This window comes from Anomalospiza imberbis, chromosome 21 (assembly GCF_031753505.1).
Source record: "Anomalospiza imberbis isolate Cuckoo-Finch-1a 21T00152 chromosome 21, ASM3175350v1, whole genome shotgun sequence".
NCBI lineage: Eukaryota > Metazoa > Chordata > Aves > Passeriformes > Viduidae > Anomalospiza > Anomalospiza imberbis.
Genome location: NC_089701.1, coordinates 5,585,556 through 5,597,713, shown reverse-complemented (window position 1 = coordinate 5,597,713; position 12,158 = coordinate 5,585,556). Strand labels below are relative to the sequence as shown.

The 12,158-nt window shown below is 52.2% G+C and overlaps 1 protein-coding gene across 5 annotated transcripts; it reads right to left on the bottom strand.

Annotated features, from left to right (window-relative positions):
* Positions 1-263: 263 nt before the first annotated feature.
* Positions 264-10,571, bottom strand: KYAT1 (kynurenine aminotransferase 1). 5 transcript variants are annotated; one of them, XM_068211317.1, is made up of 14 exons: positions 10,422-10,571; positions 8,772-8,893; positions 6,370-6,428; positions 5,254-5,404; positions 4,822-4,971; positions 4,384-4,470; positions 4,150-4,278; positions 3,709-3,829; positions 3,031-3,107; positions 2,733-2,822; positions 2,213-2,399; positions 1,936-2,012; positions 1,689-1,830; positions 264-1,285 (listed from the first exon to the last, which is right to left on the bottom strand). In XM_068211317.1, the coding sequence occupies exons 2-14, from the start codon at positions 8,853-8,855 to the stop codon at positions 1,257-1,259; spliced, it is 1,383 nt and encodes a 460-aa protein (XP_068067418.1). In that variant the 5' UTR covers positions 8,856-8,893; positions 10,422-10,571; the 3' UTR covers positions 264-1,256. The 5 variants fall into 5 exon arrangements, 4 of the variants coding, with proteins under 4 accessions (XP_068067418.1, XP_068067419.1, XP_068067422.1 ...); XM_068211318.1 differs by having other exon boundaries at positions 1,689-1,775; positions 10,422-10,570; XM_068211321.1 differs by lacking the exon at positions 8,772-8,893 and having other exon boundaries at positions 10,422-10,465.
* Between the last annotated feature and the right edge of the window lie 1,587 nt (positions 10,572-12,158).

Sequence of the window (12,158 nt, the reverse complement as noted above, 5' to 3'; positions counted from 1 at the left end):
CACCCACCCAGGCTGAGCAAGCAGGTGAGATGGGACACCAGGAAAGGCAGGTGGCTGTTTGCCTCCCTCCTGCTAGCCCATGCAGCTCTGCCTCCAAGGCGATTGGTATCACCAGCTGCAGCCCAGTATGGAAAACCTACAGAGCTCTCCCCACCAGCCTGAGTGGGACAAGTAGCCACCATCACAGGACCCAGCACAGATGAGGCAGCTCTCAAGGAGAGCTCCATCAGTCCTGCAGTCATTACAGAGACACTCTTCCATGATTGCAGTAATTCCACTTTAATAATTTAACTGCTACAAACACTCATCGCACAGTCTGTTGTACACAACTCCCACGTGGTTGATGATGATGTTTTACACTCTTATCCAGGCTGAAATCGATGCTGATGCAAGAATTGCCTCTCCAGAATTGCTCATGTTACCCTACCAGCTGACTGGGTGGGAGGTTGTGGCGGCCACCAGCAGTAGGAGCAGCCAAAGCCACGGTGCCCAGTCTCCCCAGCCACTGTGTGCATTTGTCAAAGGCAAGAAGGTTTTGCTCTGCAGCCTGGACGATGCTGCCAAGCCCTGAGAAAGTGCCAGGAGTAATTTGGAGGGTTTGACAATAGCCAGGCTACTGGTGAAAGCCTGTTTCCTGGGGGGAAACCAATTGTGTGGTCATCTTCTCCAGAGATGGACAGAAAAAAACAGTGGGAAAACAGTTTATGATGGGAAACGTCATTTCACTGGGTTTGTAATTGTCAGGATCATAGGAGTCACCTTACTGATGGCTGGTGATACTGTCTAGTCCTGTGGGAACGTGAGTGCTGGTGGAAATGCTGCCCTGAGTGGGATGTGGAGCAAGACAAGCCACACTAACCCTCCAGCATGGCCTTAAAGGTAAGTCCTGAAACACCTTTTCAAAATTTGGTGGTGAGACAGAGCCCAGGAACCATCCTCACCTCGCTGGACGCATCCCAGAACTGATTAGCAAAGTTTTTACATGTAAGAAATGTCAAATGCTGTCAGTGCACACAAAGTCTCACTTCTTGGAATCATTTCACAGTGACTGAAAATGTCCCCCAGGCCCTGGGCCTGGAAAAACGTAAACATTTGTCTGACAGAAAATGTTGTTGAAAGCACTGAAGTAAGAACATACCAAAGTTTGTAGACGAGTGAAGAAGAGCAGCAGTTGGGGCAGATGAGGACCAAGGAGAGCCTGGTTCTCTCAGTGTATTGAGGAGCTGGTTTTCTCCTGTTTCCATTTTTGCAATATGTCACTTGCTGCCTTCAGTGTAGCTTCCTCCTAAAAAATACCACAGGTTTGGTCAGTGGCTCCCAGCCAAATCCTATTTCCCCTCACTGCAGCCATTGTTGATACAAAAACCCTGTTCTCATTCTGAAGCATTGCAGGTTCAGTATGAGACCAGCACAGCCACTGGGCAGCTAAAGGGGCACCTAGAGAGTCCCTTCCTTGGCCAAGAAATGTAGGATGCTGATGGGACAAAGTTTAGGATGGCCCTGGCACATCTGGTGCCCCCAGCTCAGCACATGAGCTGTGTCTGTAGGAGTGGTTTCTCCAGCTGGGATGCCATGGTGGGGCTCCAATGCCCAAGACATCCTGAATTTCTTCTTGGCATTTCTCTCGTTAAACCGGCCTTGATTATTACTCCCAACCTTGCCTTCCTTAGTGCTGGCCCACATCTCACCTTTGCAAAGCAGAACCGGATGAAATTGGTGTAGTTGTTCTTGTGGGCCTCGCTGTAGAAAGCGGAGAGCGGGATGGCAGCAAGCCCCTGGGAAGAGGAAGCACAGGGAGCTGAGGGTCCTGCTCTGGGGCTGGCCTGCAGCCTGCTGTGCCCCAGTGTGGGTGGACTCCAGGCCCCCCAGCCACGAACTTGGGTGGGCACAAACCCACCCAGGGCAAAGGCAGCAGGAAGGGCCAGACCCTTTTACCTTGTTCTTGACCATCCACTTTGCAAATCTGGAGTCATAGGGCTCATCTGAGTTGGGGACATCAGGGACATCAGATTCTGCAGGAGAAGCACAGTAGGACAGAGGCTGGGGCAGCTGCCAGGTGCTTCAGCCGAGCCCCAAGCCCACATCCTTGCAGCTGGTATGGGGAACATGCAGCCCATCCCTGCTTTGATGATGGTTTATGCAGGTTCCTGTCCCTGCCAGTCGTACCACGCCCCACGGCCAGCCCACCTGGGCAGGACTGCAGGTGACTCACTGAACAGGGAGATGTCTGCCACCAGGAAGTAGGTGCCCTCTGGGATGATGGGTTTCATCCCCACACCATCCAGGCTCTGAACCAGCCAGTCTCTCTTCTGCTGCAGCTCCTTGGGCAGCTGGACAAAGTAGCTCTCTGGTTTTCCATAGAGCAAGAGCTCTCTCTGGAAACCCTGAGCCACGGCCTCCTGTAAGGAGAGAGGAGCCAGTGCCCAGTGGGAAAATGGTCAGGGCTTTCTTGGGAACTGAAGTTCCTGCAATTCACAGGTGATTAGGGAGCTCTCTGCCTCCAGCCCCTCTGAACTGCCTCTTAAATTTGTCAATACAAGATAAGGAATATACCCCAGGCAGGCTGGACTCTCCCCTTCCTCCCAGACACAGAACAACTGTAGGGAGAGAGGAAGGAGCCTCTCCAGGGCACCACAAATCACTTGTGTGTGCCTTTCAGGCCAGCTGTGGGGAAGAGGACCATCTCTTACTCCTGCTCTGAGGGCAGGGCCAGGTGCAGGGGGCTGTCTTACCTGGGCAATTGTGGCACAGTGGTACACCGAGTTCTGGTGCACAGTACGGAGGTGCTGCAGCAGCCTGTTGGGTCCCACAACCCAGCCCACCTGTGGCCAGGAGAGGAGGAAGATGTTGAGTCTCTGGCTCCCCTTTCCGTGCCTGTGCTGGTTTCATTGCACTTTCTAGACAGAACTTTTATAAAGAACTTTCAGACCCCGAGGCTCAAAGCTGAGCGTGGCCACAGCGTCCCCGGTGCTGTGCTGTGGCAAAGGGACAGGGATGGGCACACAACGAGGTGCCACATGGGATATTCACCTTCCATCCAGTGGCACTGAAGGTCTTCCCAGCACTCCCGATGATCACTGTGCGGTCCCACATCCCTTGCAGGCTGGCTGGCAATGAAAGGAGAGAAACCCCAATGGCAGAGCTCAGCATGCTCCTTTCTGGGGGGCATTAATGGCACATGGTCTGTCACCACAATCCATGGTGATCTTTTGTGTTCACAGCACATCTTTCACCTGGATGAGCCTCAAAGCACATCCCAAGCAGGCAGCCAGGTTTCTCAAGAGCATCTCCTTTTAATTAAGCATTTTCACAGTCATGTACCCAGCCCCAGGGGCTCTCAGAGATGCCAAGCACCATCACCCTGCATCAAGGTGATGGCATGTTACTCCAACTGGAAGAACAGGCTGAAACCGTGTTGAAATGGATTTCCTGGAACTAGAGGCACTCAGAAAACTGTCTTTACAAAGCATGGGGAAAAAATCAGTTTCACTGGAGCCAAGTGGCTTTTTGTTCTAGATCTCCCCTCTGGCTGGCTCTGAAGTCAGAGCTTCTGTTTCGGACCTGGTTTGGAAGCTGAGATGAAGTGCAGCAAAACACCCTCAGTGGGGGATTCATGCCTAGTACAGCTGTGCATGCAGGCAGCTCCTGGGATTTCCAGGGGCTGCCAGTGCAAAGCCCATTCCCTGCCCCGAGCAGCCCCGGCCGTACCGATGCGGATGTGCTGCTTCCCGTCGTAGACCAGCCACTCGTACACCTCGTCACTGATGCACAGCGCGTCGTGCTTCACGCACAGCTCCGCAATCAGCCCCAGCTCCCCGCGGCTGAACACCTGCAGCAGGCACGGAGTGCAGCACAGGTACAGCAGGAGCATTTCTCAGCCCGTGCCTGTCCCTGAAGGTCGTGTGTATCCTCCTGGCACCATCTCCCGTGACGGGGAGGGGCAGGAGCTGGCTGCAGTGGTCTAACAGGGCAAAAGCACTGCTGGCACAAAAGACAAGGCTTAAAAACACCAGGAGACTGTGCACAGCTTGTGGTGCCCCCACAACACCCACTTCCCTTGTGTGCAAAGCAGGCTGAGTCACTGCTGCACTGCAAATGTGGCTGCAGCACCCCAGCAGCTCCAGGGCCCAGCCTGGCCAGCAGTGTTACCTTGCCCAGAGGGTTGTTGGGCGAGTTCAGGACGATGGCTTTTGTCCGTTCACTGAATTTAGAAGCCAGTTCAGCTGGGTCCAGCTGCCAGTCAGCACTAGACATCAATTTTCCATCTTTTGGAGGATTCTAGAGAGAACATGGGAATCTTAGTTTGCTTTGCAACCTCTGCACCTTGTTTACCACTCACCTCTTTGCTGACTGCTGTGACTCTTCCCTTCTCCACCCACTCACCGGCCTCAGAGGCACAAACACAGGTGTCCCACCAGCCATTTTCACCATTGGCTCATAGCAGTCGAAGAAGGGTTCAATGATTATCACCTGGAAGAAAGAGACTTGTCAGCATCCTCCTGGTCCTGCTCAGACCTTCCCTGAGGAGTGCAGAGAGCAATGGGAGGGACAGGACAATTTAATCCCTAATTACTGTAATGGAGAGCCTGCATTGCCTGTGGGGAGTGCCAGGAAGGACACCACCACTCAGGACAGAAAGGGTTATTTTGCTTTATGCAGAAATGATGCAATGCCCTGCAGCAGATAATTTCTTCCTTTGGAAGCTCAGGTACTGCAGAACGGGGATAAAATTGGTTTTACTTTGGAAAAGGACAATGAAAACCAGCCTGCAGGACCCCTGGGGGAAGGCTGCCAGTGCAACACGCCCTTCTCTTGGGTTACCTCATCACCTTCATCCACTAAAGCCTGGAAGCAGCAGAATAGGGCCTGGTATGCCCCCACAGTCACCATCACATTGGTCATAGGATCCAGCTCTCGTCCAAGCAGCTTCTCAAAAAACTGGGCTAGGACCTTCACCAGAGGCGGGTGGCCCTGTGGGGTGAGAGGAGGGTGGGAATTGGGTTGCAAAAGACTCCTAAGCCAAGGATAAACCCTTGGAAGGGGACTGGGAAGCCAAGAGCCCTGTGAGATCTTCCAGCCCAGCTGCTTCAAACATCCCAGTACAGCAGGGAGTTACTGGGAACAGTGGGTCGAGGCTGGATGTGTGTTTTGTCTCATGTTTTTTTCTTGTTTATTGCTGCCTGGTGAGCTCTGAAGCAGCCAGGGCTGGTGGGGACTGAGGGGTAGTGCTGGGCAGGGAGATCTGTCACGCACGAAGGCACGGGTGTACTGGTGCAGCATGTGGTTCCCCCCGCCGAGGGCTCTCGTGAGTGCCTCTGTCAGAAAGTCTGGTGGAGGGAAGTCGGGGAAGCCCTGGCCCAGGTTCACCTTGGAGTAGGTAGCAGCCAGTTTTACAAAGTCCACCCTGGAGAGAAGGGAAACAAAAGCACTTTCAGAAGGTCTGAGCCATGTGCTGGCACAGGGTCTGCTCGCAGCATCCCTTTGGAAGGGAGTGGGGTTGGAGTCCCTCCTGCAGAGCCATCCTGCTGCTCACAGGCAGGCAGGACCAAGCACAGGTCATTTCAGACCTGTTGCAATTAAACCAAGGATGATGAGCTATTGCACTGGGGGAACTGTTTCAATTTAATTTAATTTAACTGTTTTTCTCCCAGGAAACAGCTCCTCTGGTCAGTGTGTGGTCACAGCTGAAAGCCTGTGGTGTTTCTGATCACACTGGACTGAGCAAGAGGGGACTTGGAGGTTTTCAAGCTCATACCAGCTCTGCAAAATTTAGCAGCTAGACATTGTGAAGGCCTCTGCAGAGGGCAAGGTGGGTTGAACTCGCTGCTCATCTCAAACCAAACAAGAGCCAGCTCACCGGCAGTTTGCAGCTTGAACCCAGACACAGCAGGGCGCTGGGGAAAGATCCTTTAAATCTCTTCTTCCAGCACACAGCTTTCCCAGTGCTACATTGTGCTGGCAGGATGGGAATGGCATTGCAGCAGCCCTTCCCCTGCCTCTCTGTTTGTGGTGCCCCAGGGCAAGCTTGGAGCAGATGCCAGGCTGCAGCCAGTGTGCAGCAAACACTTGGCTCAGATTTGGGTGCCACTGGGATCATTTGGGTGGATGGGTCAGAGGGAGGGCGGTGCTTCTGCCTGCCCAGTGGTGCAAAACACCTGATACATCCTGAAGTGAGAGCTGCAGGTACAGCACTGACTCATGGTAAAGTCTTCTGGGACAAACTTGCTCTGATGTGCTTCCTGAACACATGCAAAGCAGTTGAGGGAAACTTCTGCTCTGTGCTGTGGCTACTGTGGTTTCAATCTGGTTTTAGGATGCCTAAAACCACATCTACCACCAGATGGTAAACCAGATATTCTTTTAACTCACCAGATATTTTTATCTATTCCCTCCAGCCTCCGAGCTTGCACTGGCCTTGACATTTTTGCCTGCAGAGAATGAGGAAGAAATTGAGTTTAAAGCTTTTAAATGAGGCCACAAAGGGGCTGTGGCATCCCCAGGGAAGTTTTTCCCAACAGAAGGTGTGCCCTTTAGTATTGCTTCATGGGCTGTTCCTGACTGATCGTGGAGCATTATTACTGTTGCAGTGGTTTCTGCTTTCACTTACAAGTTTCAACAAGGAGTGGGAAAATAGATGAACAAGAGAAGCTTTTGTACACTCACTGTGGAGGTGGCAATGCCTTAAACCTCACTACCTGTTTGGATTAGTCATGGGGTCAAGCTCAGCCAAGCTGTAACAGCCAGGCCAAGCACCCCAGACCTCAGGCTTTTATCTTCCATAACCTCTCCATCTTCATGAGAAGGACCTCCTTACTCTACAAGCCATGAAATACCCCCTTTTCCTAGAAGAACAAACTAGTTTATTCCATGCTGCTCTATGAAGTAGCAGAAGTAGATACTCTTCTGTCCTGATGAAGTGCTTGGTGAGGGGGCTTGCTCTAGATCCTATAAAATGTGCAGTTTTCTATTTAAAGTTCATCTCAAACCCAAGCAGTAACTAGGTACAGATAAGAAAGAGCAGAGCACAGAGGTCAGTGTGATATAGAGACACTGAGGTACCATGCTGTGACTGGTTTGTAATTTCCGTGTACATCATGGCTCAGGAGAGTGGAAAGAAAGACAGTAGGAAACACTGAAAGCAAAACCCTCCTTCCAGTTGGATAAGCACAGTGGGAGAAAGTTAGATGTGCTTTATGGGGAATTCATCACGAGGATGATGAAAAGCAGCAGAGACAGAATTTAGTAACTCAGCAGTGCAGGGAAAAGGTACCAGACAGGCAAGGGGCTGGAAACTGGAGACAAATGATGCTCAGTGCACCAGAAAGAGCCAGCGTGGGGGCACGAGGAGGGCTGCCCTGAAGCAATGAGTCAAGAAAACCATTGTAACCACAGCAAATAAAATACATTTGAACTGGAACAAGGAAGGCATGTGAAAGCAGCTGAGCTGAGGTGCAGAGCTGGGATGTGCAGGGTCTGTGCTCTGCCGTGCCAGGATGGTGGGGGGGATACCAGGTCAGCCTCCTCCCAACACTCAGCTGCAGCAGGACTTACCTGCTCCCCTCTGCTGTTTCCACAGTACTGCACTAGAATTTGGGCAGTGCCCCAAGGATACTTTGTGCTGAGGTCCTTAGATTTTTATACAGCTTCAGCCCTTACCGGAGATCTTTGCAAACACCCAGCCGAGGAGCCCTGTGTTTCAGAGGGCTCCAGGTGGACTCTGCTCCACCCTGGTGCCAGGCAGGCAGCCAATGACAAGCAGAAGTCACTGGCTCCAGGGCAGCCTCTCCCTCTCCTCTCCTCTCCTCTCCTCTCCTCTCCTCTCCTCTCCTCTCCTCTCCTCTCCTCTCCTCTCCTCTCCTCTCCTCTCCTCTCCTCTCCTCTCCTCTCCTCTCCTCTCCTCTCCTCTCCTCTCCTCTCCTCTCCTCTCCTCTCCTCTCCTCTCCAATTGCTCTTTCTGCACAAGCTCATGGCTGTTACAGTCACAAGACCTGGTGCCTGAGCTGATTTAGGTGGGAGCAGAAGGATTTATGGTTTGGGAAGTAAAAGATAGCTGGAGGTAAAATATTAACAGCTCCAGTGCTGTTCTTGCAAGGTGGGGTGCTGCAGGCCACAGGTCAGAGAATTTAACAGATGACCAAGTGTGGTGGGGATCAGAGGGAAGAAGGTGCCTTAAGCCTTGAAATTCCCAGTTCTGAGGAAAGGCCTTGTCTGCTTCAGGAAGAGAAATAACAAATACTTTTTTTTTTTTTCCTGATGCCCCCTCCATCCCATCCTATCCCAGCCTGTGTGTGATGCTGCCATGGAGAGCAACACAGGCTCAGGACCATGCATCTCTCAAACCTGTTTCAGCCTGTTCTGTCCCCAGACAGAAGGTGCAGTTTGCCTGGCAGCCACACAGGAGAGCTGGGTGCCAGTGCAGGAGACTTGGCATCCATGACCCTCCACCACTGACTCTCTGCTGTGTGTGACTGCCTTGCTCTATATGCTGGGATCTCTGAGTGGGATGCTGATATTTTCCAAGTACTTTGCAAGCCAAGAGGCTCTAGTTGAGACCATCAGATGAAGCAACCCCACAAACAAGGAGCCTTCTCCTCTGTGAAGGATATCCCCTTACTTACGAGGATCCTTTAAACGCTCCCTGGAAATAAGCAGGTACAGAGGAAGTTGCACCAGAGCGGCTTTTCCTGATGTGCTCTGTCCGCTCTTGCTGCCAAGCTGAGCTGCCCTGGGCAGGCTGCCAGCCAGGAACAGTCCCACTGGGCATTCCATACCTCTCTGGAGCAGGAGCTATGTCCAGCACTGCTGTTCCTCTCCAGCAAGAAGTGACGCAGGGACGGTCCCGCTCTCCTGAGCATGCCACGGCTCCTGCTGTCTCACTCCTGCAGGCACAGACCTGCAATTCCCAAAGGACAGGGCTGAGACAATTGCTCCACGGGGTTAAATCACGCCTGTACCTGTCAGGCAGGCCCAGACCCAAAGCAGAGGCTGTTCTGCCACAGAGAGGAAAAGGCAAAATGAGCTGCTATGTGTGTCATCACTGCAATGTCCACCAGTGCTGGGGCTGTACTTTGTGCCCATGACACACAGGATCAGGATCGCAAGGGTAACCGTGACTTCTGCCTCCTCTCTCCCAGTCCAGGCTTCCCCCACTTTCCTCTGCACCAGTGGGAGTATGGACACCAGTGAGAGGGCATCCTCTGGGAATTTGGTACTCAGCATCAGCTCCCCATCCAGTGTCACTGAGCCCAGGTAACTCTTGCCTCTGCCCTTCCTCCCTTGCAACACCTTTGCCTTCCTGGCCCACACAGAGAATCTCTGGCCTCTCAGCTGCTGCAGCTCTGGTTTAGTCACAAGTTTTATTCCAATTAACAGGATGCCACCTTCTATCTCTAAAGTGATTTTAGTGATTATCTTTCCTTCAAGGCCCCAAACAAATTGATTTCTGTGTGTAAAATGCAGCCTGTTCCTTCACCTCAGGTTCCTTCAACTATTCTACAGCATTACTTAAACATGCAGTATTTAAGCTAAAATAAGTGAATGTTTTGTTAAGTACTTGAGATAGAAGCAATGAGGCTGGAGGATGTATGCACCTTTATTATGACCAGCCATGAATTAATTTACCCATCTGCCAAAAAATTAATTAAAACAGATTTGAAGCTGACCAGCCCACAGGTAAGCTCTCAATACTCCTAAGGGCACTTTCCATCCTTTCATGCAGGATGCAAATCCCCAGTGTCTGCATTTTCTGTTATTTCTAAAAAAAAGTGCAAAGCAGCTGCCAGCTGAGACCAGCGCGGTTTCACATCTGTTCGTCAAGTGGGAAAAAATAGCACAATTTATGGAAAAACTGGAAGCCAGAGCATCATATTGCTTATGACTGTAAAATCTCCACCTTGTGCTTGCATGGCACTGAGATGTGGGGGGACACTGCTTTGGGGTGCAAAGCAAAGGAGTCTTGGAATGAGGGGACCTACCCTTGCAGGGGACAGAATCAGAGTGTGGCAGTAAAAAAAGGCTTTATCAGATTGCAGCAAACTCCAGAGCTGTGTAAGAGCTGTGCACAGGGCCGAGGGCAGCACCGGGGAGCGGCTGACCGGGACACGGCTGACTCTGGAATCCTCACTGGACTGAGCAGAGGATTTTGGAGGTGACAGCCGGGAAGGTCACCTCGGGGACGGGTCACTCACCACGTCCAGCCCGCGGCTCGCAGCCGTCTCCTCCATCCCGGTGCTCCTCAAGCCCACCCTTGGCAGCTCGGGGGTGCACCCGGGAGGCTTTGGGGACAGTCGTGTCCCCAGGACACACTGGATGTGCCCCAGGACCAGGGCGGGTGCAGGGCGAGAGCAGCAGCAGCGCCAGCAGGCGCTGACGCTGGCGACAAAGCAGCTGCCAGAGGGACTGCGGGAACAAAAACAACTTACATGGAGCTGGGCCGCGCTGCCTTACGCCGCAAAGCCTGGCACAGCCGCCCGGGCTGCCCGGGCACACACTGTGCCTTCCCAGGCCGAGAGGCTTCATGTGCGGCTGGCACTTCCTGGGAGGAGCCGCTGAGGCCGCGGGAAGGCGCGGGGGAGCCGCGGCGCGGCGGGGACGAGCGTGCCGGGGACGAGCGTGCCGGGGACGAGCGTGCCGGGGACGAGCGTGCCGGGGACAGGCGTGCCGGGGACGAGCGTGCCGGGGACAGGCGTGCCGGGGACGAGCGTGCCGGGGACGAGCGCGCCGGGGACGAGCGCGCCGGGGACGAGCGCGCCGGGGACGAGCGTGCCGGGGACGAGCGTGCCGGGGACAGGCGTGCCGGGGACGAGCGTGCCGGGGACAGGCGTGCCGGGGACGAGCGTGCCGGGGACGAGCGTGCCGGGGACGAGCGTGCCGGGGACGAGCGTGCCGGGGACAGGCGTGCCGGGGACGAGCGTGCCGGGGACGAGCGCGCCGGGGACGAGCGCGCCGGGGACGAGCGCGCCGGGGACGAGCGTGCCGGGGACGAGCGTGCCGGGGACAGGCGTGCCGGGGACGAGCGTGCCGGGGACAGGCGTGCCGGGGACGAGCGTGCCGGGGACGAGCGTGCCGGGGACGAGCGTGCCGGGGACGAGCGTGCCGGGGACGAGCGTGCCGGGGACGAGCGTGCCGGGAGCGCGCCCTGAGCGCTCCGGGCGCTTCGGCCGCCCGGGAAAACAGCCCGGATCGCGGGCCCGGCGGAAGATCACGCTGGCATATTTTATATATTATAATTTTTCGTGGTTTGGCTGTGAATGCTTTAGCGTGGCAATGGCAGGGAATTTCCCTTTGAGTGAAGCGTTGCGTCATTTTGAAAAAAAAAAATTAATTTATAAGTCAAAATCCTCTCAGAAATTTCATGCTTGTGAAAAATGCATATTTTGTGATTGGCTTTTCGCAAGTATTAAATTGAATGCTATATGTATTATGTTATATTGATTAGAAGTGCTGTATTAACATTTTAGTAGTATGGTAAATGTAGTTTTGTAGTTAAAATAGAACCTATGTATGTGGGGTTTTTTTTTTACTAACTCAAACAATGCTTGTGAAAAATGCATATTTTATGATTGGCTTTTCGCAAGTATTAAATTGAATGCTATATGTATTATGTTATATTGATTAGAAGTGCTGTATTAACATTTTAATAGTATGGTAAATGTAGTTTTGTAGTTAAAATAGAACCTATGTATGTGGGTTTTTTTTTTTACTAACTCAAACAATGCTTGTGAAAAATGCATATTTTGTGATTGGCTTTTCGCAAGTATTAAATTGAATGCTATATGTATTATGTTATATTGATTAGAAGTGCTGTATTAACATTTTAGTAGTATGGTAAATGTAGTTTTGTAGTTAAAATAGAACCTATGTATGTGGGGGTTTTTTTACTAACTCAAACAATGCTTGTGAAAAATGCATATTTTATGGTTGGCTTTTCGCAAGTATTAAATTGAATGCTATATGTATTATGTTATATTGATTAGAAGTGCTGTATTAACATTTTAATAGTATGGTAAATGTAGTTTTGTAGTTAAAATAGAACCTATGTATGTGGGGTTTTTTTTTTACTAGCTCAAGCAAGAGATGAGATAATGAAGAAACTCTTCACACAGAGATGACAATGATGGGGGCCCATAAAGAATTACTGCCTCCTTATCGGAAAAGAC

What these genes read in the sequence shown, in the direction of transcription:
- KYAT1 (XM_068211317.1), bottom strand. Translation starts at nt 8,855, where the DNA reads ATGCTCAGGAGAGCGGGACCGTCCCTGCGTCACTTCTTGCTGGAGAGG. An exon ending in GGCAGACATCTCCCTGTTCA is followed by an intron (nt 2,013 to 2,212) that starts GTGAGTCACCTG and finishes CTTCTCCTGCAG; the next exon opens with AATCTGATGTCCCTGATGTC. An exon ending in TCCGGTTCTGCTTTGCAAAG is followed by an intron (nt 1,286 to 1,688) that starts GTGAGATGTGGG and finishes GGTATTTTTTAG; the next exon opens with GAGGAAGCTACACTGAAGGC.